Below are 27,956 nucleotides of genomic sequence, written 5' to 3'. Positions count from 1 at the left end.
GTTTCCAACCAGTGGTGGTGGCTCCGATGTCAGTGGGGTGGTAAATCCTCTCCAGGTTTCACTCAAAACCAGTGAGAACTCTAAAGGAGCTATCCAATCATACCTGGTTGGATAACTGGGTCTGACTCACACCTGGAATGGGTTCACTGCCCCATCGACATGAGAGCCACCAGCCTCCATTATTTCCAATTAATACGTTTAGGAAGGGGTGCAGCATGGCATTCTTGAAATTACTGCTGCTCCGCCCCATTGACTTCAGTGGGGCATAAGACATTTTTCTGCTCGAGGCAAAAGGCAAGATGGTGCCCTGTGCTCATTCCATGCATGTACAAAAGCTGGCTGGGTTGGCAGTTGAACCTTGCTTCCACACTAGTGATGGGATAGTGCCCTTCACCACACTTGAAGCAGCAGGCTTGTTTAGGAGGTCCAGGAAGGATGTGTGGCAGTCACAGTTCTGCCCTCCAATGGAAGGGAACGGTTAAAGAATTCCAGGAGGAACAGCCAGGAGATTGCCACTGCTGCCCTCAAGCATCTGCCGCCTGAGGCCATCACCTCACTTTGCCTTATGATAGGACTGGTCCTGAGTGGGGCTTACGCCGCTGAAGTGTATTTGTAGCAATTTGTGTAGTGCAAGGGATCACATTCCAATGAAAAACTGGAAGACAAAATAAGTCATGTTGGATAAGCCCCCAGCTAATTTTCTCAGACATCCTCAAAAACCTGCATTCTTATTGAACATGGCAAATGAGAACAAAGTTCCTTTCCCTTCTGGCATCCCCATTGACATCTACAGTATTATATACACGCATACACATAATTAAGTCTGAAGCATCATATATGCAGTTCCAACTCCTGTCAAATATAATGAAGTTTTAACATTTCATATAAAATAGATTGTCAGGTTATTTGAAAATACAGGTGGAAACGTGAAATGCACAGTCATTCCAATCTAGCAAGGGTGATGCACCCAGTTCTCATTGAATTGGCTGGATCTGTCTCTTGCAGTGCATGGGGGGAAGCACATCCACACGGACACCCTGGAAGGGACTGTGCCTGACTATAGCGAGGTTGGGGGTTAGTGAGATCACTTAGACATTATTTTATATAGTTCAGTCAGTGGAGGCTGGTGGCTCCAATGTCAGTGAGGCAGTGAATCCGCTCCGGGTTTCAGTCAGAACTCTAAAGGAGATATCCAAGGCATGGATGGCTAGGGAATGCTGGGAGTCATAGGACTCTTTTCCTAACTAAATGTACGTAGGGCTGTGCCTTTAACCAAATAACGTGCCAAAGGAATTGGCTGCACAGTCATGCCCTTGTTATTTCACACCGTAGAACAACTGAAGTCAATGGAGTCAGGTGCGCATAACTGCTGGCAAAGAACGTGGCCATTGGATGTCATCAGCACTGGTCATTCAAATGTATGCTTATTGGGGAAATAATTTTGCATTCATGGAAGGACTAATTGGTACAAATCATGAATAATATATGAAAAAGAAGATCGCAATTATTAGTAATAGTGGCTGCAATAACAGTATTACTTTTTATTCCTGCTCTTCTACCAAGAAGCTCCGGGTGCCATACATGGTCCTTCCTGTGATATAAGTTACTGGCATGGTGGATCAATCTGTATGAGAAATGAAGAAAGAGGACTTTGCTTTTTAATTTTGTTACCTTTTCCACTGTTTTATTAAATGTGTTCTATTTGCTCTTTCTTTTTAGCATGAACAGACCACCGTCGTTCAAGCCGCCTCCACCTCCAATTAAATACACCTCTATGCAAGGATCTGATAGAATTTACCCATCTTGCAGTGAACTGGAAAATCTGTAATGGGCCGGAAGTGTTTGGAGTTCTTTGATTGTGCAACCTTTACTATTGATTGCAGGAGTTCTCTGGCAGTGACCCATGTTCCAATTTACCCTGTTTCACCCTGTGTTGAGGCTAGGAGCATGGTAGTCCTAAGTACACTTACCCAGGGCAATTTACCCTCTGCAGTCAACTGACACCCAGAAGTCAAACATATTGCAAGTTATACTCAACCTGAGTTGTGTCATCAATAAGGAATTAAAGTTGTGCATCTGTCATGCAAATATAAATCCTTTATGTCTTAGAAGGCATGACAATGTATGTGATTTTCAGTTACTCTCAGGAGTATATTTTCCCCTATCTTTCTTCCAGTATTTTTTTACTAGATGGCCAGCTTCTGTATTCTCAAGAATATTTGGAGCTCAATGTGCGGTGTTATCCCAGCAAAGGTCTGGAAAAAGGCGGAGGGTTTATATACCTGTGTCTCAACTGCAATTGGGTCTGCTGCTGCTGCTGCTTCATAGGCTACAACTGGGTGTTCCTCCTCATAAGTAGACTTCCAGCATGGATTTAACCCAGAAAATAACACACAGCAATACACGAGCAGCATGAAATGAATGGCAATCGTGACACAGGAAGTAAAATGTAAACCAGGGTATGCATGCTTTCCCCATTAACTCTACTTTATCTGGATTCAGTACATATATGGGGGGAGGTCACCCTAAGGCTTAGAAATATGATGGCTGTACACCTGAAAAATTCTGACATCAGAATACAAACAAAATTATTGCCAACTGGTTTCCAAATCTCCTTACATCTAAGCTTGTATCATTAGCCAATGATGGAGGTATACTTTCCTCAAGCCACTGTTTGCCTCATGGTGTGGAAAATATCTTAATGATACATTCTACCAGTTTCCAGAGAGGTGGGGTGTTACTCTGTTGAAGCCAAAGCAGCAAAGAGTCTTGTGGTGCCTTAAAAATGTAAGAAATTTATTATGGCCTATGTTTTCATGGGCCATTTCATCAGAGGCATTAGTTGGAGATTTATTTTTATTGCTGCTTTCATGTACTTTAAAATTATTGTCTCATACTGTATTAATTGAATTATTTTACACTTTTATTTAATTTTTTATAAACTGCCTTGTGTATATTTTCAAAGGTGATCTAGAAATAGTGTCAGTAATCAATCAATAAATATATACTTGTAGTCGCCACTTAGCACCAGGAGGTGGCTCTATAGTTTTAAATATTCTCTTGTTTGGGAAATATATAATTCATATATATTATATAGGCAAAACCTAGACTATTAATAGCTTGCTAAATTAAATAGAGCTAAGTAGGCTGAGTAGGTAAACTGGGTTTACACTTTAAAGTTGTTGTTGTTTTTTTAAAAAATGTATGTATTTAATCAAAATGTGAACAATATCCCTAACTTTTCTGAATTTAGAATACAAATAAAACTTGCTGAATGCTTTCCAAATTTCATGATTGCTAAGCCTACCTCATGTTCTTGAGATGCTATTTTAAAAAATATATTTACAAAATATTAATGGTTTTTCTGAACAAGTTTAGAAATTCATTTTCAAGGAAGTGTGGAATAAAATTTAATTTTGTAGCTGGCTGCCAGATTAATTTCCATCATATAATTTAAGTAACAGTGTTTTCCTCAAGTCATATGTATACTGGATAAAGCTCAGATTACTAACATTTTCAAAAAATAAAGGGGATTGTGTCTTGTATCAGGGCATGTAAATACTACACAGTGCTCAAATTACAGGAGAGCAGAGGACCTAGGGTGACCACTTATGCATTGCTTAAAAAGAGGGAAAACATCATCATAAAAGAGGACACTGGTTTGCATAAAATTGCTTATGCTAATTTATAGCAAGAGATTCTCATTTAGCAGTAACTACTATAATTTCAATAGAAAAACAATATATATCAACACAATGGGGAAAATTGTGACCAGGTGATCAGTGTACCTGCCTGCTCAGTCTACTGTCCAGGTGCTAACTGTTTAAGGACAACTCCAAGGCTCTGATACTCTCTACCTTCTGATGGTTCTTTATTTTTCAACCAAGTCTGGACTGGAGAGCCCTTTAAATAGAGGATGCGTTCAAATTCCTGAAGGATCGTTTCCTCTCATATGTACCTGCCCAGACCCTAAGCTTGTCCTTAGTGCTCCTTTTCCAGGAGCTCCTGCCAAAGGAAGTGAGGTGGGAGGCCACCAAGAAGAGGGCCTCTTCTGCACCCCAATTATGGAAGGAACTCACCTGGCACCTACATTGAGCTCTTTCTGATGCCAGGTGAAGCCCTTTCTCTGTTCCCAGGCATTTTAGTCTTTTAGCTTTATTGTTTTAGATTTCTTGTTATATTTTAAATCTCTGCATTGCTGCTATGTTTTATTCTGGTTTTTACTTAATTTTATATTGTCGTTTTATACTTTAAAATGTTACATTGTATTTTATGCTGTATTGTACGGTTTAAATTGTTGTGAACTGCCCAGAGAGCTTTAGCCATTGGGCAGTATAGAAATGTAGTAAATAAATAAATAAAGGACTGTCCAGTGACAGCCCTTCAAACAGAGAACTGTCCTCTGTAAAGTGGGGCACATAGCCAACTTAAGAGAAAGGCCACACACACATTTTGCAATGGCTCATTGTTGGCAACTGTTTTAGAAACCTGCTGGTGTCGGACATGATTTGGGGGAGTGAAGAGGATTTCCTTAAGTGCCCCCCCCCGTGTTCCCACAGTTTAATCCAGTTTTAACTGTCAGGGTTTCCTTCCCCAAGGCCTCTGGAAATTGAAGCTATGATATGGAGATGGAAATCTCTGACAGAAAAAAACTTTACAGTGTAAACTCTTCAGGTGGGCTCACTTGGTAGGGAGATAAAAGGGGTGGGGCCAAAATATTAAAAATACTAGTATGTTTTAGCTTCTAGTAAGAGAGCTTTAGGAAAGGCACTTCAAATTTTTAGAGCATCTCTACATTAAGGAAAATCCCAAACACTTGCATAAGAACATAATAAGTGCCATGCTGGATCAGACCAAAGGTCCATCTAGTCCAGTATTCTGTTCACACAGTGGCCAACCAGACATCGGCCAGGGACCAACAAGGCAGGACATGGTGCAACAGCACCCTCCCACCCATGTTCCCCAGCAACTGGTGCATACAGGCTTACTGCCTCAAATGCCAGAGATAGCACACAACCATCAGGACTAGTAGCCATTGATAGCCTTTGCCTCCAGGAATTAATCCAACCTCCTTTTAAAGCCATCCAAATTGGTGGCCATCACTACATCCTGTGGTAGTGAGTTCCATAATTTAACTATGCACTGTGTGAAGAAGTACTTCCTTTTATTTGTCCTGGATCACCCACCAATCAGCTTCATGGGATGACCCTGGGTTTTAGTATTTTGAGAGAGGGAGAAAAATGTCTCCCTATCCACATTCTCGATACCATGCATAATTTTGTACACCTCTATCATGTCTCCCCTTAGCCTCCTTTTTTCAAACCTAAACAATCCCAGTTAATGTAACCTTCCCACATAGGGGAGATACTCCAACCCTTTAATCATTTTAGTTGCCCCTTTCTGCACTTTTTCCAGCTCTACAATATCCTTTTTTAGGTGTGGTAACCAGAACTGTACACACAGTATTCTAAATGTGGTCACGCCATAGATTTGTATAAGGGCAGTATGATACTGGCCGTTTTATTCTCAATTCCTTTTCTTATAATGCCTAACATGGAGTTTGCCTTCTTTACAGCGGCCACACACTGGGTGGATATTTTCATCGAGCTGTCCACCACAATCCCAAGACCATTACTACTTCTTCTGGGGTCTTTCTTTGTTGACTATGGCTCCTTTAGATGGCAACCAACAGCGCCCCTGTGATTTGTAATTGAAAAACTTCCCTCTTGGCAATGCTCCATAAAGTTAAATGAAACACCACCATCTACTGGCCCATGATATCCTGCGATAATTTTAAATAGTGCATTACCTCTGATTTTTTTAAAAGCAAAATTACAGAGGAAGGCGTGAAAGACATCCTGGAGGTTGATGGCATCATGTAAAGGACCACAATTTTTTGTGAGTGGCCAATCATGAGAGTTCTTAGAACGGGGGCGGGGAGGAACTGCATCAAAGCTGGGAAAACACTAAACCATCAATGATCTGAGAAAAGAGCTTGGGGACAGATGTGATGAGACTCCCATAGGGCCAGATGTGGCCCCAAGGCCTGAGGTTCTGCAACCCTGTTTTACACCCTCACAAAACTACAGTGTCCCCAGGTTCCTTGCAAAAAGTCACGAAGCATTTTGGCAACACAACTAGTAATATAAAGCTGTTTCATGCCCTGCTGTGCACTTCCCAGAAGCTTCTGGCTGGCCACTGTTGGAAACAGGAGACTGATCTAGAAACCATTGCTCTCATCTGATCCATGGACTGGAAATCATTTGTCGCTACAACCAAACATTTGCAATACTTACATGATAGAAATTCCCTAGAGCAGGACCATGGAATTAAAATACCAGCTTGATTTTCTACAGAGGTATATTTCCCGCAGATAACTAAGTACTGATTGCTCTTCCCCTTACATGGTTCCCAAAGGGTTTATTTGCAGTGAGTCAAGAGGTTTGCTAAGAAGCTTTACAGTCAATACTTCTGGTTTAATTGTGTCTACACAATTCAACCAAAAGCACTGAGTGTAGAATGTATTTCTAAACTGCAGAAATACATTCAAAATCAGGCAAAAACATTGTAATCAACATAAGACCCTTAAGTTCTCATTTTATAATACTTTCCACTAAATCCAATGCGCTTTGAATGAAGTCCTTCTTTTACATCCTGTATGGGAATCTTGGCCTAGGCAAAAAGTGCTTCTGCCCTGGTAAATTGGGACACCTGTTTTTCTTGACCTCCCCACACTGCCCCACGTAACCCCCTCCCATACCTCCTGAAAAGCTGCTTCTGAAGGATGGGAGACCCTCTGGAACAAAGTGCACGATTGTGTGGAGGGCTGCAGTTGGTAGCATAAATCAGCATAAATCTGAAGGCCCAACTTGCGTGAGTGGGAAGCACTTTCCACAGAGAAAAATCTACCATTGGATACAGCCCTATATAGGCTGGTTCTGTTGTTGACCTTAGAAGAGTACTTTTACAATCCAATTCAGTAGTGAGTGGTTTCTTTTATTTGTTTATTACATTTATATCCCACCTTTTTTCCTCCAAGGAACCAAAGGCAGCATACCTAATCCTTCTCCCCATTTCTATCCTCACAACAACAACCCTGTGAGGTAGGTTGAGCTGTGACTGGCCCAAAGTCACCCAGTGAGCTCCCATGGCCGAGTGGAGCTAGAACCCAGATCTCCCAACTTCCAGTCCAACACTCTAATCATTACACCACACTAGAGTGATGGTGGCCTTGGTGTCGCTGAAGTGAGAAACCTGTGCCTGGGCGGTTCCACTTCAGACTGTAGGTGGAGGCTCACGTAATGCATACTCTGTCATAAAATAATTGCCACTGTAGTTTGCATCAAACTAGGATTAGGCAGCAGTGAATTGCCAAATGAGAGGAAAAGTGGGATGGCATGGGATCGAGGGTCCCCCACATACCTTCTTAAATCATATAACTTCAAGCTATGGTTTGGCATTATGTCTGCATGCAATCTAGTGTGTTTGCTACACTTATTAGATGCCTTTCATCCTGGACTGATTGTGGAATCATTATGAAGTCTTGGCTGAGAAAAGACTTGAATCCTTCATTCAGGCCTAATGTGCTACTCACTGCACCACACTGGTTCTCCCGTATGTTTGAAATGAAACTGAGAGGGATATGCTTGTCAAAAGTTGAAATCAATCTGTGTCTGGGCTTAGGGAAGGTAAGAATATAAGAGGATCTATGCTGGATCAGACCAAAGGTCCATCCAGTCCAGCATTCTGTTCACATAGTGGCCGACCAGCTGTTGACAAGAAACCCACAAGCAGGACATGACTGCAACAATGCCCTCCTGCCCATGTTCCCCAGCAACTGGTGTACATAGGCATACTTCCTATGATACTGGAGATAGCATATAGCCATCAGGACTAGTAAACACTGATAGCCTTCTCCTCCTAGAATTTGTTTAACCCCCTTTTAACCCTACCCAAATTGGTGGCCATAATTTCATCTTGTGGTAGTGAATTCCATAGCTTAACTATGTGCTGTGTGAAGAAGTATTTCATTTTATCTGTCCTGAATCTCCCACCAATCAGCTTCATGGGATGACCCCATTGGGTTCTAGTAGTGTTTGCCTTTAGCCCCACCCACCACTGGAATGTGGCCCCTGAGAGCTTCTCTGACATGGAATTTGGCCCCCAGGATGAAAGAGGTTCTGCTGTCTACTGCAGACGATCTCAAGATAAATGGACCATTGGGATGATGTAGTATAAGGCAGCTCCCTACGTTTCAGTGGGGCATAGCTTCCCTTCCTGCATCTGCCAGCGTGTTGTGTGTGAGCTATGAAAACAGAATCATTTGGGGAGGGACAAACAGTGCTCAGACATCGGGCTCACTTTGCTTTTGCGTGGTATGTGTCTCGCCAAGCCCTGTTGCATCCTGGCCAACATTTCTTCTAAAGCCACACTTTGGGTCCTGCAAAGCGAGTTGTGCAGAAGCTCTGGTTTTTTGAACTGCATAGTTATGGATTGGCTGTGGATTAATGGATCCCGGCACCTGCTCCTGCTCCAGGCATTTCTGCTGTCCTCTGATTGACCTCCATCGCACTAAAAGCAAAGTGCCACAGTGGAGCAGCCCAGCCAATAAATGGGGTTGACAATGCACTGTGTTGAACCATAGATTCTAGTGACAGAAGTGGTATGTGAGCATTTGCTTGTATTTCATGATACAACTCAATGAGGTGTTTGTTTTTAAGAGGGTCCTGTGCATGAAGGGCTGTCAGGTTGAAACCTGGTTGAAAGATAAAGTACCATAAGAAGGAAAGGAGAGCAAGAAGGGCTTTGAAGTTGCCCATCAACATTTAGTACCTGCACAACATTTTTGTGAACTGCCCAGACTGCTTCGGCTATTGAAGGGGGGGGGGGTATATAAATGAAATAAAAAACTGAAATAAATAAATAAACAGCTGAATGAGATATCTGACTGGACAACAACTGAATGGCCACAGTCTTCCCCCACTATGATCAGATATATTCTATTTCCATTTGAATTATAGTAATTATTTCTAAATTTACATATTGGCATATGCAAATATTGTAAGGACATAAGAAGAGCCATGCTGGATCAGACCAAAGGTGCATTTAGTCTAATATTCTGTTCATAAGGTGGCCAACCAGTGGCCCACAGAAAACCCACAAGCAGGACATGAGTGCAACAGCACCCTCCTGCCCATGTTCCCCAGCAACTGGAGGTAGCATATGGTCATCAGGACTAGTAGCCATTGATAGCCTTCTTCTCCAGGAACTCATCCAATCCGCTTTTAAAGCTTTCCATATTGGTGGCCATCATTACATTTCATGGAAAAAGAATTCCATAGTTTACACTGTGTAAAGAAGTACTTCCTCTTATCTGTCCTGAGTTTCTCACCAATCACCTTCATGAGATGAGTTGTAGTATTATGAGAGAGGGAGAAAAATCTTGCCCTATCCATTTTCTCCACACCATGCATAATTTTGTACATCTTTAGTATGTATATCCCCCTCTCTAGTTGTTTCTTTTCTAAGGGAATCTGTGTCCTGTTTTTGGCAATACATATCCTCTTTTGGGGTAATGACTAAGTGGTGATCCTAATCAGAGTCATGGTAGCCCATCAACTCTTTTAGATGCTAAACCAGTGGAGATGCTCAGGAGCATTTAATCCTCTCCTCGTGGACCATTTCCCTCCTCAAATTTGCCTTCCGAGTGGATTTTTCATGTTCTAGAAGCAGCCATCAGGATCTATTACACATATTCACATGTAACCAGTAGTTTGGGCCACAGTCCCATGAACTTAAATGCCTTTCCTTTCAACGGTGAAACTGTGGCTAAAAACTGTTTGGGAAGACATTTTCATTACTTGCTAGTTCTTGAACATGGTAGCTGAGCTCATGTTGGCTGCCTGTATATTTAGTTACACAGGGTCATTGTTTTTTATGTGTTATTACTGTATTGGCTTTGCATTAGAACACATTTCAGTTTTAAAAAATATGGGTGCCTTAAGCTAAAGTGCTCTTCAACTTTTCTTATGTCAGTGTAATATAGCCTGTGGTATATGTATATGACACTTGCTAGCCTACTCAGTCCCTGCCTCCAGCTCATCGTTCTCATATTACATTTGATGAGGATGTATAGAAATCAGTACAAATGAAAATGTGGGGGCAGACATTAAGAATAAGTCATCAAGACTATGACATTAAGAAAGCCATAATGCAATAATTTATTCCACTGATGTACTGACAGCTGGTACAGAAGGAGGAAGTTGTGTGGAACTGGGAGAGACATAAACAGCCTGACTCGGTAGGACTTAAATAGCATGCCGTTAGACGCAGGGGATTCTTTTTGATGCCTGGCGGGTGAGATTTCATCTGAACAACAGCTGACATCCTACTGCATGCCTGACATTGTCTGCACTTGTACGCTCAAACCCCACCGCCATTCCATACACACACACACACTCATTTCCCATTCCAGTTTTTTCTTGGCAGAACCTCTTCTTTTTTCAGAAGTGCCTTCTTGAAGGAGGGTTTAATTAATTAATTAATTAATTAATTACATTTATATACCACCCCATAGCCGAAGCTCTCTGAATGGTTAATTGAGTATGTTCTTATTTGGAACCAACCTTCTTCCACATCAGAGCTCTTCCTTTCATTGGTTTGACTATATGTGCACTCAGCAATGGTGCAGACCTGATAACCCCTCCAGATCTTAGCTTATCACAGTAACAATAATGTAACATGGGGTGCTTTATTTGCCAGGAAACTCATTGGCTTTTAGATTAAAATCACCGATGGTCTCATTTAAATAAGCACTTGAGAAGTAGACTCCTGAAGTGTAACAAAAATTAATAAGAAAATGTGAAGTGGCATTCTCCCCCCCCCCCCCACACACACACATTTTTAATTTAAAGACGTAAGTAAAAAGGATTTATTAGAGCTGATCCAAACCAATTCAGTTTTTCATGAGCGTCTTCAGTGCTCTTTGCAAAAAAGAAAGAAAAGAAATTACATTCATTTATAGTAAAGTACATCACTTATCCTCAATGAGGCCATCATATACTGTAACTAAATCTGATTAGCGATGCAGAGGTGCCCCATATCATCATCCCACTCCTGGCAGGATCAACTCTGTGACATTCATGGTACTCATCTAGGAAAGGGGGAAAAGGAGCCATTAAGATGAAAAATAGTGCTATGCCAAAAATTTCTCCCAAATTTTTTGACCAATATCATTTAATTTGATAGAAAAGAAAGTGCTTTCGAAAAGAAATTCAAAGGAGAAGAAATCTTAGAGAAATTCTCATGGGTTTAGATCAGGGTTCTTGTGCTTACCTTACTTATGATGTGGCTGAGGAGTGTGTGTGAGTGTCCTGTCTTTCATTGTACAGTCATCCCTCTGGCAGCCTGTAGCCTCCTTGGCTTCCCACATTTCCCAGCAAGGGAAAGACATCGTGAATGTATTCCTCCCACAGGGCCTTTTCAGATCAGGAAGTGTGGGCAGCCTGGGAAACTGTGGAGCAATGGAGAGATGTGCAAGTGAAAGCAAAAAATAAGACTGTGCCCTCAGCCACCTCACAGTCAAAAACACCAGCAATGCACATTCAGAAAGAAATATAAAATGCCCTGAAAATGACGCAGAAAAATGGAAGGCGCCTTTCATGGGAAAAGAAAACGTTCAGGAAATTCCTGAGATGTTCATTTTCTTACCCCCTAGAAATAAAAGGACACTTTTCATAGTTTTCTCCATATTTTCTTCACCATTATTTTTTTGTGGTGGCTGCTTTCCCTTCTTCACCCCCTGCCATGCCCTGGAATGATGCTAGCTATGTGGGATATTGTGCAAAATGGGGGGCAGCCTGCCAACACAGTTGATGCTGTTGCCACTTGCAGTGGCAATGCAGAAAAACTAAAAACCCATAGGGAGAAAAGCAAGAAGCTGTTCTACAACCCTTGCTACCTGTGAGAAATGGTTGGAGAATTTCTCCTTCCCCTGGAGAAATTTTGAAAAAATATTTCCCACACACACAATTTATCTACCCAGAAATAGGGTGGAGAATATTGAGAGGCCATCTGTGCGCAGCTCTAGTGAAAAATGCCACATAAGGCTGCACTCCTATGGTCTCTGGGTGGATGGCAGTACCAGCAAACATGGGGTATGCCAGGGCCATGCTAAGTTGATCGGGAAAGCCAGAGAAGCTTTGGATCTGCTGGATCCAGTGCCCTCCCCATATCCCCCAACACACACAACCCCCAAAACAGGAGACCAAGGGCTTTGCTAAACGAGGGGTTAGCCCGGGCTGATAGCCGGGATAGCCCCTGTGTGTCCAGATGACGCACAGGGGATCCTGGGTTTAGGCAGGGGTCAACCCTCCCTTGCCCTGGGGTAATGGGCTGCACTTGTAGCCTGGTATTTCCGCAGCCCCAGGCTGAACCTGGGACCGCGGAAGGTCTAGACTGTTCTAGTGCGTAGCCAGGAGAAGCTGCGCACGGGGCAGGGAGAGAGATTGCGGCCAGGGGGGAGATCGTGGCCGGGGGAGGTCACGGCCAAGGGGGAGCAGGGAAACCCTTTTAAAAACAACAACAAAAAAAAAAACCTTACCTTTGGCGCTCCTGCACTCCTGTGCACCCAGCCCTTTTAAAAAAATGGTGGACGCAACAGGGCTTTCCTTTAGCCTGTCGCGTCTGACGTGTGGATTAGAGCAACAGCCCGCACTAGCTGCAGCACGGGCTCTCCCCTCCACACACCCGGATTTTAAGGTAGGTCTGCCAACGCTGAAGCTGACATACTTATTTTTCCTCCAGTCCCCTTCCCATATTCCACCTCAGCCTTGGCTAATGCCTCCTGTGCCACCTTTGGGCTTCTCTGTAAATAACAGCATTGGGCCAAAACAGTGGCATGTGTTTCTTTGTTGTTGCTTGTTTGAATTTGTATTACTCGCATGAAAATGTAATCAAATATTTTATTAAAAATAAATTAAAAATTAAAATAACAAGGATGGAAAAGGAAAATATTTGAACAACTGAAATGTTTGGGAAGGAAACTTTCTACTCCATTGAAATTGTTGCTTTAAAGCTCAAACAGGAAGATATTCAGTTCAGGAAGATATGCTATTACTGAGAACTTTTCTATGCATGTGATTTATTGCACACTTGTGATTGGTCAGTCAGGGACATTAGCAGGTCCTTTGCAGAACATTGACAATCTCCAAGATGTCTCCTGTGGTCCCCCCCCCCGCCCCGCCCCTATCCCGCTTTCAAAAAGATCGGAGATAATGCAAAAAAGGACGTTATTCAGCTGTGTGAAATGCCAGAGTATAACTATAATGACAGTGCCATCTAGTGACTGTAAATGCCCTCAATTCAAAGCACATGTTTGCCATGTAAAGAGGTCCATCATAACCTTGCAAAGTAATCGAAAGTGGAAAGCAAACCAGCGTTCCTGGCATGGGTTTCTGTAATATGTAATATATGAAGCAAACCTTGATTCATTTAGAGTGGTGGAATTCACAGGGTACAGTAGCATAGTGACCGTAGAAGTCCATTGCAGGTTGACCTCCCTCATACAACTCTATTTCAAGGTGATGGTTCAAAATTGGTTATGTGAATCCTTTCTTAACTCCTAGTGTTACAGTACTGCCACAGGATCCAGCTCTGAAACAAGCATCCTCCCTTGTCTGTACAGTGGGCATGGCAATCATTCATGCCTCAGTGAAAATAAAACCCTCAGATGTTTTGGCAAAGCACGCGTACCCTTCAGTCTGCAGAAACTGGGCTTCCTTCCAAAGCGTTGTGTCTATCATTTAGTTGAAAAATGACCCTCTGCGATCAGATTGCTGAATTAGGAATGTGAGAGATTTTCTGGAGGTGACTAGTAAACCATATAATACATCTAATGATGAAAAAAGTAATATCTCAAATGTTATGAGTATGAGTTACAGCCATTGTAGAATTCTTCAGGCACCCCAGAATACAATAGGGATTATATATATATATATATATATATATATATATATATATATATATATATATATATAAAGAAAGGAACCTCTTGTGCAAGCACTGAGTCATTACTGACTCTTGGAGGGATGCCAGCTTTCGCTGACGTTTTCTTGGAAGGCCTTATAGCGGGGTGGTTTGCCGTTGCCTTCCCCGGCCGTTATTACCTTTCCCCCAGCTCATTGGGTACTCATTTTACTGACCTTGGGAGGATGGAAGGCTGAGTCGACCCGAGCTGGCTGCCTGAAACCAGCTTCCGCTGGGATCGAACTCAGGCCGTGGGGAGAGTTTCAGCTGCAGAAACTGCTGCTTTACCGCTCTGCGCCACACGAGGCTCTCTCTCTCTCTCTCTCTCTCTCTCTATATATATATATATATTATGAATTCTCTGAATGCTTCCATGAGGTTAATGAAGTAATGGCTTCCCTACAAATTCAGGAGATAAATCATTGTTGATGCTGCAGTGTGATGCTCTTTGCGTAGATCTGAATCTATGAAAATTTGGGTTTATATTCAATGAGGAGCAATTCTGTTGTCGTATAAATGGGGGCCAGAAAGGGATTAGTGAGTCACAGAGTCAGTGAGCAGCATTCTGATGTCTTGTCCCCTTGTTGGGATCCTTTGACTATAGTGAAGAATAAAGGAAACCCGAAGGGTGTCATCACACTGCCTTATATCAAGTGAGATTATTGGTCCATCTAGCCCAGTGCTGTCAACACTGACTGGCAGCAGCTTGCCAGGGTTTCAGGCAGGACTTTTTCCAGCCCTACCTGGAAAGGGTGGAGATTGAACCTAGGACCATCTTCACAGAAAGCAGGTGCTCTACCACTGAGCCAGAGCCCTACCTCAGTGTTTCCGAGGCCAAAATATGTTATCCCATGTGATTTATATACATACTATTTCCATATATACAATGTTGCTATAAGGGCTGCTAATTTTGCTAGTTTATTTTATTACATCAGAAAAACTGAGATGCAACTGAGTGTAGCAGTTCAGTGTTTGATTCAAAGCAAACATGCAGCCACAGACACTAAAACATTTCAAAGGGGTTCCATTTAGTATGTGGCTTTACTTATCCTGCTACAATCTGAGCTACTTTGCAGAAAAGAAGTAAAAGCATGTTATTAAAGCTTTCAAAATAACTAGGACAACTGAAACGAGATTATTGAAAAGGCTTAAAAGAAGAAGAAATGGTTCCTTCACATTTGTGTCATCTGTTTTTATAATTATATGCTATGGTGAAATAAAATAAAAATTCAAATATATATTTTTGCCCAATGATATTTTTTTTTACTCCTTTAAAAATTAAACATCTCTACAATGTACACAAAGGCAACTTCAGTATTATTGTGGATATTCCTGTACTTTTCTGTGGAAACAATTCTTGGCTAACAAATGTTGAGATGGTTAGTTGAATACTGAAGAAATGTAAGATAATATAACATCATAACTGAAGATGAGAAGAAGCTATCTGTATATAAAGATACAAACACACACAGCTCCTGTGGTACCTTAGAGCAAACATATCCATTGTGACATAAGCTTTTGTAGACTAGAACCAATTTCATCCAACATTTGCACACTAGATTGATCTGTACATTTTTCTTTTCTTTTCTTTTGCAAAGCTTCCAAACAAATTAACAGCACAACACTATGCATATCTACTCAAAATGTCAACACTGACTGGCTGAGGCTCTCCTGGGTTTCATAGAATCATAGAATAGCAGAGTTGGAAGGGACCTACAAGGCCATGGAGTCCAACCCCCTGCTCAATGCAGGAATCCACCCTAAAGCATACCTGACAGATGGTTGCCCAGCTGCCTCTTGAAGGCCTCTAGTGTATTTCCTCCCCTACCTGGAGTATTGAACCTCAGGCTTTCTGCATGCAAAGCAGATATAAGAACTCTGTCTCTCATAATAATAGAATCTAAGGTCATTCCATTAAGCTGAGTGTTGGGTGATTCAGGACAGATACAAGGAAGTCTATAATTAAACAATGGAATTTGCTATCACTAGACATAGTTATTGCCACCAATTTGGAGATTAGACAAATTCTTGGAGGAGAAAGCTATCAATGGCTACTAGTCATGATGGCTGTATGCTACCTCCAGTATCAGAGGCACTGATACAACAATTAGTGGGGAACATGGATGGGAAGGTGCTGTTGCACTCCTGTCTTGCTTGTGGAATTCCTGTGGGCAGCTGGCTGGGCACTGTGTTAACAGAATGCGGGACTAGATGGACACTTGGTCTGATTCAGCAGGGCTCCTCTTGTGTTCTTATGTTCTATCACTGAGCGATGCCCCCTGCCTACCAATAAAGCAAGGAATGGCTCCTGAAAGGAATTTGAATGGACCACAGGAATTGAAATGAAACGAGATGGTTTATATCACTCTTTTTGTTCTGTTACTTTAAGAGCTTGATCAGATGAGCGTTTTATTGTACACTCGTTACTGGGCACTCAAAGATTTTCAGGGGTCCCTCTCATGGTGTCGTCTGCCTCCCACCCCTTGTAGCCTTCTTTGCACCACAAAATATCACCCCAGTAAGTCTGACTTATTTTTAAAGACGGAAGTTACCGCTATCTCCTACTGTGTGCAAGAGGAGCAGCGGGATGAAAACAGCCCACTGAACGGGCCACCTGCACATTATTTACTTCCTCTTTCAGAGGAGGAAGTAATGGATGCAGGCGGAGAAGTGACAATCACAATTTTCCTGTGGGATGACACTAAATGTTAATTCTGATGTTTGTTGCCCATGGTCTTTCACTTTAGGACATCACATCCCTAGGAATCATTCAGAACACACCTTTATAACAGAAAGGTCTTATTAGCAGACTACATTGTTTTACTGTATCATATATATATATATTCCACCTGGTGATCTAACGCGTACTGATGAGAAGGTCGCTGCGTCCCTTTCCTTCTTTCTGTCCCCCTTTCCCTCACCCCGCCTTCCTAGCTCAACCTGTCGCCACAAAAACCAAACGCCGTTTCAAGATGCCTAAGGAACCCGGGAGTTTCGGGAACAAAAAGAGGCCAATTAGAACGCAGCCGGCCTTCCACCAATGGGCGCCCGAGAACGGTCCGGCAATACCACCGCGCCGTCCGGCAGCCCTGGCACGCGAGGAACGAGGCTCTGCCCTCCCTGCCTGCCTGCCTGCCGCGCCGCGCAGCCAATCAGCGCGCGGAGACGCGGCCGGAGCGATGTTTTCTGCGGACGCCCGGCGCCGCGCGGGCGCGCGCCCTGGCCCCCTGCACCGAGGTCCCCGGGCTGGTTCGGCGGCAAGGCGGGGCTCTGATTGCTTTTGCCTGCCAGGTGCGCACGGGGACCAAGTCGCTGTTACATAAGCGGAGACGGAGGCGCGCCGGCTATTGGAGCTCACGGGAAGGCGGCCGAACTGGCTGGCTGGCGGAGGGAGGTCAGGTGTCCTCAGGAGGCTCCTCTTGCCAGGAGGAGTTTAACCCAGTGAGAGAGCCCGGGCAGCCGGCGGGGAGGGATTAGCGCCTGAGACAGCGCAGGGCAAGGCGGCAAGAGCCGCCGCCGCCGCCGGGTTGGTCTTTTGGAGCATGGCAGAAAAGGAGCCTCGGGCGGCGCTGGCGGCAGTTCTCCCAACGCGCTGCAGGTGGACAACTCCCGGGAGGAGCCGCCGCCGCCGCCGCTGCTGACTCCCGAGAAAGGCAGCTGCTTGGCGGGCCGGAGCCGCCTCAGGAGGAGCAGGAAGGTTGCCGGCGAGCGTCTGTGTGTGTGTGTGAGAGAGAGGGACGATGGCGGCAGAAGGCAGCAACGCGGACTGGATGGGCTCGCTGCCGGGCGCCCTCAGCGGCCTGCCTCTATCCCACCTGGCCATCCCAGGTAATTGAACGGGCGACCTCCGCTGCTCGACTCGCGTTCTGGGGGTGTCTTGACAACGGCCTACGTCTGAATCCTGTCAGCAGGGTTAGGCAACCAGGGGTCGTATCCAATGGCAGCCCTACGTAGAGTGGAACGACTGAAGTGAATGGGATTTACGTTAGTGACGGCTAATTTAAGCCCCATTCATTTCAATGGGCCTACTTTATGTAGGACTTACGTTGGGTTAAGTCCTACATAACGCTGGTGCCTGCTACATGTTTTGGACTACCGCTAGAATTGTAGATGGCCTCCAGATGTAATTCTCATAATCCCTGACCATGGGTTATGCTGTTTGGGGCACATTGGAATTGTACGCCAAAACATTGCAGGGGGGCCTTGGATCACCTATTTCAGCTGTAGATTAATAGTGTGTATATAATGTATACTGATGTAGGGTAAGCTCCATTGGACCCAATGATACCACCAGGGGTAGAATTCAGGAGGGTTACTTAGTTGTTTTACAAGTTAGATCTGGCCTATCTAGTTAATTCTCTGAGCAGTGCTCAGTCTTTAACCATTTACTTGTTTTGGTTAACAAATCAAATAGAAATATTTAGAAAATTCTATTTTATCCATGTATGCCATCTGCAAAATGGGTACACTTTTGTAGCTTGGCTTCTAAAAACAAGGTAGAAAAATGTATTTGTATTACATATGCTTAATTCCTTGATAAGATGCTACATATATGCATGCTAATATGTTTTTTTGATTTGATGTGCAATTTGTGGATGAGATCATGTGCCTGGGTTATTGGCTGTGCACATGTTTCTAGTTCCTGTTTCATGCTTGTAGACTAGTCAGTCCTGGTCTGGACATGGGCTGATTGGTGGTGGCGGCCTGTTGGATCTGGATTTAAGCATATGGAACTGGGCTGGTGGAAACAAACTTCTCTGCCCCCCTCCAATGGCAGCCCCTCCAGACCCCTGAAAATTCTACACAGAGGGTCAAGGGACTCTGCTGAATGGGGTGAGCTGAATATGGGGGGAGGGAACCCCTAAAAATTAGTGGAGGCACCTTTTGTGAGTGGAGCTCTTCTGACAACAGAAGGCAAATCCCGGTTCCAACCTCATATGTGGCAGACCTACTTTCTTCTTAAGTTAGAATTCCACCCCTGAATGAAGGACTTACATCCAATATGGAAGGTCCCTGGTTTGAAAGTTGCCTTTACCACTCACTACGTAGCCTTTAGCAGCCACTCTTCCTTTCCAGTGCTCCCTTTCATATGCAATATGAGGGATAATAATATTGTGTTACCTTGCAGGGCTGCACCAGGATAACGTGCTATACACATGGGAACATAGGGAGCTGCCTTATACTGAGTCAGACCATTAGTCCATCAAGCCCAATACAGTCAACACTGACTGGCAGCTATTTGCTGTTCTGTTGTGTTGATATTCACAACAGAAAACTAATTTAAAAAAAACCACCCAACACCACTGACTGGCAGCAACTCTCCAGGGTTTCAGGCAGTAGTTTTTCTAGCCTTAACATTGTGACACTGAGGATTGAACTTTGGACCTTCTGCATGGAAAACAAGCCCTCTACTGCTGAGCCCCTCCCCAATCACATGTTTTATTATATTATAATTATTCATGGGTGGAAATCAACTTCGGACCATGTTAGGATTTCTTTGATGTTAATGAGTTTTAGGATTCTATTATTGTTTTTATATATTTACACAACCATGGGAACAACCATTGGAAAGCAGTTTATACATTTTGTAAATAAAACATTTTGGAACACTGTTGTTTTTCTAATGTATTACATTTGGGAAAGACCATTTGGGTGTGTGTGTGTGTGTGCCCCAAATATAAAATATGAGAATGAAACTGTATTTAATGGATTTTCATCAATGCTTATAGGTGTGTGGGGTATGGTATCACGGAATACCAATTTGCGGCATAATCTTTGAGTTTTTGTAAATCTGGATACTTCCCATTTTAAAGAAGCAAGAAAAAGATAAAATAGAAAGTGAAGATAGCCTGCAGAGTGGTAGCTTCATGCTTAATTAGAAGAGGTGGAACATAGGGAGCAGTTTGGTATAGTGGCTAAAGTGTTGGACTGGGAGTCGGGAGATCCTGGTTCTAGTCCCTTCTCAGCCATGGAAACCCAATGGGTGACTTTGGGCCTGTCACAGACTCTCAGCCAATCCTACTCCACAGGGTTGTTGTTGTGAGGATAAAACGGAGAGGAGGAGGATTGTGTATGCCGCATTGGGTTCCTTGGAGGAAAAAAGGGGGGATATAAATGTATCAATAAATAAAAATAAAATAAATAAAAATAAATAAAAAATAAACCAAGTCAAACGATTGGTCTGTTGTGCCCAGTATTGTCAACACTGACTGGCAGCAGCTCTCCGTGGTTTCAAATCAGAGGGTTTTTTCCCCAGTTCTATGCAGAGATGCCAGGGATTGAACCTAGGACCTTCTGCATGCAAAACATTTGCTCTACCACTGAGATACAGCTCTTTCCCCAGTGTTTCTATGATTAGATGTTTCATCACTGGCAGTTTATCTTATCAAGAAGTGCAGAGATGTGAAATTTGGGGAAACTAATTGGTCTAATTCAGACAATACTCTTCTCCAATTGCTCCCTTGTGTATGGTGATGGAGCAAGGTCTAACCTTCCTTCCTGGCCCACCCTACATATCTTTCCTGCCTCCTGGACCACCAGATGTGCACATGCAGGGATAATGTTTGAACAGAGCATACACCGCCCAGAGAGCTTCGGTTATTGGGTGGTATAAAAATGCAATAAATAAATAAATACACAGTGCAATAAATACCCCATATACAAAGCTGGTAGTTGATCATTAGAACTTGTTCTATGTGTGTTGGAATATATGTGCCCACACAGAGATCATAACCAAGGAATGGGGAACCTCTTTCAGCCTGAGGGTGAATGCAATTTCAGAGAAGCTCTCAGGGACCACATTCTGGTGGTGAGGTGGGGGGGGGTTTAAGGCAAAGGGGACAGCGGCAAAGGCAAAAGAGGCAGGGCCAAAAATACCAGTGTATTGGAGCTTTAGGGTGCAATCCTATGCGTGTTTAGACAGAAAAACATCCTACAAGCACTCAACATTTCCCATCCAGCTATGTAGGATTTTTTTGTGCCTCTGAACATGCATAGGAGTGTGTACTAAAGACCTTATGGCCAATATCTAAGCCTTAGGAGAGGCATTTCAACTTTTTTAGAATGGGGGGAAAACTTCACAAAAGTTGGTTGGGGGAAAGGGTGGGACCAGGGGAACACACTATGTTCCCCTGAGTTTCTGCTCATTAAATAGCTCTCAAATTCCCTAATGAAAGTCAAAGGCATTTGAAATCCAGTTTGTCCCTTCTGTGAAAGATTTGAGGATACTAATTCTTTCGGCCACTGCCAAAAACTGAAAGAGCCAAGCTTTTCTCCGAAGGGGATTCCTGTGACCTAACATTTTGATACTGAACTGAATTCAAATCTCATAGACGTGTGCAACAAAACAGAGTATATGTCTGTGTTGCAAGTGAGGCGGGGAGGGGTGTGTGTACAGGTATTTATATATATATATATATTCACTTACATATGGATACTGTATGATAAATTCCACTGTCCAGTGCCTGTAGAGGTGTGTTAGAGTGTTACTTCTCCATCACTTAAAATAAACCAAAGGATTGTTGAGCAATATGGTAAATGAGGCAGGCTAACCAGGATAAAATGTTCAGTACCATCTCCGGCTTTAGGGTGTAAGCTGATCGCCAGCTGAGGTCAAGCAACATTCCCTACCACAGCCTACATTGATAGTGTATTACTGCAAATATAGGTTCATTATTGTGGAGTGGTGACCTTTTCTCAGAAACATCCATCGTTGGTTTCCACTAGGGACAGGATACCAGACTGCATGAATCATTGTTCTGCTGTAGTAGTGCTTCTGTCTGGTCATCTGGCAAATCCACAGTCAGGCACGAGATGGCATTTGGCTTGTCATGCTTTTCATTTGCAGGTCGCTTAACTAACTGGGAATGTGGATGTTCAGCAGAACCACTGCTTTGGTCTTGCTTCTGAAGATATTTATGAACCTATGTATGCCCTGTTGGGTTATTACAGTAGCTAGTACAACTGCTTCACCAAATGTCTGTTCATAATCACTTCATATGTTTCTTTAGTGTGGGATGTCTCCCTACAAAACCTAATATGTACCATTAACGACTTTTGTGAGTGGACAGAGATGGAAGCTTGCTTTGAATTTATGGTTCAATCACTTTTTCAAGATGCAGGTACTGCTTAGTTCTTTTTCGAAGAAGTCTCCACATCCAAAATTGAGAGTAAAAATTGATGTCGTGTGTGTGTGTGTTTATCATCTAGCTCCTCCAGCTATAAGAGGAAAACGTACTTGGAAGAACCTGTGAATGCTATTGATGGAGTGGAATGAGGAGAGAGAAGAAGAGCTGAGTATAGAATAAACCAATTAGAATAAACCTTCCCACCTTTTTCAAGCATCTATTTATATTTAACAGTTAATTCAACAAAAACAATAACATTTTAAGTACTTGATAAACAAAGTGATGTGAGTATCAATTTCTGAAAAATGTAAACTTAAAAAAAAACCTTTCCCCAAAGCACTCTTAATTAACTTAGCTGCCAATGAAAGCATTTTAATGCAGGCAGGATATATTCCCTGTTGTTGTTATTGGAGATGTTTCTCAGACTGTTCAGCACAGCTGAAAGCAGGTGTGGCTTGCCTTTAGTTATAAATGCTTACGTTGTGCCACGTGTAGTAATACTGATAATGATTAATGGTCAAATGTTTTCTACTGCTTATACTAGTCATTGCACTGGTGTTTCTTAATAAAAGATAATGTGGGATCTAAATTATCTGCCTCGAAGGTGTCCTGGGAATGAAACTGACAAGAAATTGACAGGCCTTTTATTTTAAGGTTACTGACGCAAGTCCAAGGACTTGGTCTTTAAAATCTATAGTTAATCAATAATAATAATAATAATAGAAGCATACCTTAAAGGCACAGCACATGTCAGACTATGCTAACAAAAATAACCAAACAATATTTTAATGGACATGTAGTATATTGTTTGAAGCTAATGTCTGTTTTGCTCACTTACCATTGCCACTATATGACAAATGTATATATCTATTACTCACAATTGAATTATAAGCAATTCTTATTGGTTCTTCTCTCCCACACTCACCTACCTGGAAATTAATAGTATCCAATATTTGGCTTTGGCTTTTCCTCCAATAAGCATAGCATATCAGTTAACTGCCATCTTCACCCTGTGGGGAAGAAGATGCGAGGGAGACTGGAGAAGGCAGGCACCATCAGAGCCTGCTTCAGTTGGACCAAACCCCCCCCCCCCCAGGGCTAACTGCCATCTTCAGCCTGTGGGGAAGAAGATGCGAGGGAGACTGGAGCAGGCAGGCACCATCAGAGCCTGCTTCAGTTGGAACCCCACCCCACCCCATGGCTAACATCTTCACCTTGTGGGGAAGAAGGAGCTGTTGGTTTGCCCCTCCATTGGGAGATGAGAGGACGGAGCAGGGCCTTCCCACCAGCCTAAGCAGTCTCCTTAATTTCTTTTTATTTTCTCCCTCTTCCCTCCCCATACACTTTTCCTTGTGTGTCATGTCTTCTTTTAGAATGTAAGCCTGAGGGTAGGGACTGTCTTCTTTATTGATACATTGTAAGCCACTCCGAGAGCCTTTTGGCTGAGGTGCGGGATAAAAATACTCTAAATAAAAATAAAAATAAAATAAATCTGTGATACTGTGCCATGGTAAGGTACATTGTGTACTATACAGTCTTCATAGTATATAATGAGCAAGATAAATTGCAGCATACACACTAAGTAAGTAGCTTGTTTTATAGTTTGTTTTTTTAAAGCTGCTTCAACTCTTTAGTACAGATGCAACAATTTGTCTTGTCTACGTTGTAATATGAAGATATTATAGTACCATTGCACAATGGGAATGAATCATGGTACATGTGGGAGGGATACATCAAACATGACTTATTTTCCTAAGCCATAGCTATGTATCCATAAAACATCATGTGTTTTGGTTAATATATGTACAGAGTAAAGCAGGTGTGTAGAACCTTGGGCCTGGAGGACAAATCTGGCCCACCAGAAGTCCCAGTCAGGCATTCCAGGATTCTCCAGATGGTCCTAGTGCCTTTCCACCAACTTCCATTTTTGGGGTGTTATTTATTTATTACATTCACACCTCTGGTGTGAAGATTGGGGAATTTTGGAATTAGAATTCTCTGTGACCTGTAAATATGAAATATTAATAAAATGTTAAAGACAAGGAAAAGTGAAATCTGACATCATAAATTGATCTAAGTTTTAAAATTTATCTTAAGAGTATCTAAATGGTACCTGCTGTCATGTGAACAGTCTTGTCATGGTTGACTGATTTACAGAACAGCCTTTATGAGATGATGTGCTTTGACACAGCAGTTACGGATCCTTGATGACCCAATTATCTGGTTTATTAAGTAGTCATTCAAGTGTCACTTTTGAGATGACCAAAGGTTTGAAAGTTTGATAGTTGTGTGCTGAGTGCCTAGATATTTGTTAAACTGTATCATTATATGGACACTAATTCTCTTAATTTTCCAAGCCTTAAATATCATGAGCATGTGTCTAGATAGCTTTATAACACTATATTAAGCTATATGTTACAGGAAGGCACATGGGATTATGTGATGGTGCACACAAGCTTTCTGTAATTTAGGTACAAGTCTAGGAAGATGCTGAGAAATATTGGTGAATTGTTGATTTAATGATTTGCCTACACTAGAACTTTAAGATATTCTAACTCTTTTTCAAACAATTAACTGGGGCAAACAGGGCTGGAAAAAGTATTTTTGATTTCTGGGAACTAGCATGACATTTATAGTAGGCCTATGCAAATCAAAATAAATTTAAATCTCTGGCTTCCCAGAACCCTAACCCTAACCCTGGAGGGGTCCACGTGACTTCTGCAGGTGCCCCGCAGCCGCCTGCTTCCACGGCACCTGAGGAAGTCACGTGGACCCCTCCAGGTTCAATAAAGTCTTCCAGGTTGCTGCGGCAGGGGGCGATCGTCCTGGGAAGCCAGCGAACATCCTGGGAAGCCAGCGATTGTGCAGAGAAGCCGGTGATCATGTGGAGGAGCTGGCAATGGTGGCAGTGAATTCATGTATTCCCTCTTTTCTTGGGCCATGGTAAGTACAGCCCTCCGAGGCACTGTATGTTGGTAGTTGTAGTCTGTATGGGAGCCTAGGCCTGTGAGAGAACATGGCGGATCTGTCATAAAATAGGCTCCTTGATTCGGATTTCCGAATCTGAGGCCCAAGGCTTGCACTGGCCTAATTTATAGGAACTGGCCCTTAATATTCAACTTCATAGACACCAGCTTGTTTATGTTTTCTTTCCATAAACAACCCAGAGTTTCCAGAGTTGCATATCACAAAACCACTCAGGAAAGGGGGCATTCCTAGGTTGTAAATTGAAAGTGGAAATGGCTCACGGATGGCTTGCACATTCTGACCGGCCCCACAATTCCTGGGTTATACAACCCAGGAATTGCCTCTGTGGCATGCAACTGTTACCCAGAGGACCTTTTCTTCTGCTGCCCCCGGAATGGCCTGCCGGAGGAGATTCGTCAACCTGACAGTCTTTTAGAGTTTAAAAAAGCAATAAAGACTGATCTATTCCAGCAGGCCTATCCAGTGAAATTTTAGAATGTTTTAAGGGTGTTTTAATCACGTGTGGTATGTTTTTAATCACTTTTTAATGTGTATTTTATATCATGTTTTTATACTGTTTGTTTTATACTTTGAATGGTTTTATTTTTTGTGAACCACCCAGGGAGCTTTGGCTATTGGGCGGTATAAAAATGCAATAAATAAATAAATAAATAAATAAACTGGGTCAATGTTTTTGTGTGTGTTCACTTTCCCCTATTATGCACACTTTTGGTGCACATTTTTCATTTGTAAACTGCATCATAAGATTCAGAGAGGAGCGATTATTGCCGTTCCCATTCTGTGTAAGTTTGGGAGGAGCAAATTTAGTAAGTTTATAATAAAATGCGCAATGAACAAATTTCTCACCCATCACTAATTCTGAGTAGAAATGTTTGCATTGAACTGTACGCCGCCCTGAGATCTTATTGATATAGGGCGGGAGATAAATGTTTTAAATAAATAAATAAATATAACAATTTTGAATGGCCTAAACCAGTAAAATTTCCTTTGGTCAAATGCTTTTTAAATCGTGGGTTTTCTTGCATTGGTTTAATCAGGCGATCCTGATTTGACAGAAGTATAATCTCTTCTTGGGGCCCTCTCATTTGAATTTTAAATTTGCCTTTTAATAATATGCTGCTTTTAATAACATATTAGTTTTAAATGTTTTAATTAGTTATATGATGTTTGCATTCATGTTGTACCCAACCTCAATCCAGAGGGAGAGGCAGGTAACAAATAATTTTTATTATTTTTATTATTATTATTATTATTATTATTATTATTATTATTATTATCATAGCTCTTTACACTTTACAGAAACATGAATAAAGCCTAGTAAATTAATTGGGGGAAGTGGTGGAAGAGGTGTGTTGCATGAAGGCAAAAACATCAGGTGTTCCATGCAATTTAATCAAAATAAATTTTAATCAGTACAGACTAGTCTAAATTCTAATAAGTTGTATCGGAACTGCTGTTGTCCAAATGTAATAACATTCCATTAAAGCCTATGTAATTGCTTAATTACATGATTGCTCAGCTAGAATACTATAGACAGCGCTCAGTTCATGTGGCTTTTGGTCCACTAATACCCAACCCCCTCCCTGGAACTGTTTCTCCAGTATTAGGAATAACTTCAGGGAAATGATGATATGCCTCTTGATTCCTTTAATCGCTGTGGCATCTGTTGAACTGTCTCTTTTTCTTTACTCCCCCTTCCCCCACCCCCGTAGATAATGATTTCACTGGAGTTTGACACACTTTCTATGGGCATAGGCTCAGCCGTTTCTCTTCACAGCATGCACTGCCCTTCTGCTGCAGTCTCTCCCTGAGCACTTAGTGAAATCATGATTAAACCTCTTCTTGAATCTTAGCTCCCAAAGAAGGAAGCTAGCAGATGGTCACTTGGAGATTTGTGCAGACATGTTTTCTGATTTCTATGAACATCCAGAGGGGCAGCCATGTTAGTCTGCTGCACCCTCTTCTGATTTATATAATATTTCTTTTCATTAATAGTACATATATTTTTCTGGACACTATGTAAGGGGCTTTAGTTTTTACCAGGGTGATTCTACATTGGCTTTGGGCTAATGTTTCACCTCATGGACAGTATCCAATGATTCCAGGACACTAATGCAATGGGGGAGTTAGTGCCTGGTGGTGCAACCCTAAACTTTTATTTATTTATTTATATAGCACCAACAATGTACATGGTGCTGTACATAGTAAAAGAATAAAACAGCAACACCCTGCCACATAGACTTACATTCTAATAAAATCATAATAAAACAATAAGAGGTAAAAGAATGCACCAAATAGGCTCAGGAGTCAATAAAACTAACAGTGTAAAGTAAAAGCAGAGTCAAGTTCTAAAAGATGTAGAAAAAAGAAAAGTTTTCAATTGAGCTTTAAAAACAATAATTGAATGTGTTCCGCAAATGCTCTGGAAGAGAATTCTAGGCATAAAGGGCAGCGATAGAAAATGGATGAAGCCGAGTAAGAGAAGTAGAGACCCTTGGGTGGGTAAGAAACATAAAACATACAGCTATCCCAAACACATTTTGACCAACAGGGTCTTCTTCAGTGGGATGAATTTTTTACAGCATTCTAGCCTCAAATACAAAAGATTTTGATTAACTCAGTGATTCCATTTGGACCATAACTTCCAAAGTGTAACTGAAGTATCCATAAATCGAATCCTTAGTCAGCACAAGCTTTCAGAAAGGCACTGCCTCCAAAACATATACACGGCAGGCTTGCCATGAGTTGAAATGTGTTTGGGATAGCTGTGTGTTTTATGTTTGTGGACTATTTAGTTTGTATTTCAATTTTATTTAT

The 27,956-nt window shown here is 42.2% G+C and overlaps 2 protein-coding genes across 2 annotated transcripts in view; both read left to right on the top strand.

Moving 5' to 3' along the window:
- Positions 1 to 1,837, top strand: part of CD96 (CD96 molecule) — a 38,854-nt gene extending 37,017 nt beyond the window's left edge. The window contains exon 13 of the mRNA XM_063127711.1: positions 1,720 to 1,837. Coding sequence (XP_062983781.1) covers positions 1,720 to 1,828 — 109 coding nt within the window. The 3' untranslated portion in view covers positions 1,829 to 1,837. The remainder of the gene's footprint in view (positions 1 to 1,719) is intronic.
- A 15,928-nt stretch (positions 1,838 to 17,765) lies between these two features.
- PLCXD2 (phosphatidylinositol specific phospholipase C X domain containing 2) overlaps positions 17,766 to 27,956 on the top strand; it is a 28,105-nt gene continuing 17,914 nt past the window's right edge. The window contains exon 1 of the mRNA XM_063127619.1: positions 17,766 to 17,853. Within this exon, the coding sequence (XP_062983689.1) occupies positions 17,766 to 17,853 (88 nt within the window). The remainder of the gene's footprint in view (positions 17,854 to 27,956) is intronic.

This window comes from Elgaria multicarinata, chromosome 5, assembly GCF_023053635.1.
Source record: "Elgaria multicarinata webbii isolate HBS135686 ecotype San Diego chromosome 5, rElgMul1.1.pri, whole genome shotgun sequence".
NCBI lineage: Eukaryota > Metazoa > Chordata > Lepidosauria > Squamata > Anguidae > Elgaria > Elgaria multicarinata.
The sequence above is the reverse complement of the archived record's forward strand: the minus strand, read 5'-3'. Positions and strand labels throughout refer to the sequence as shown.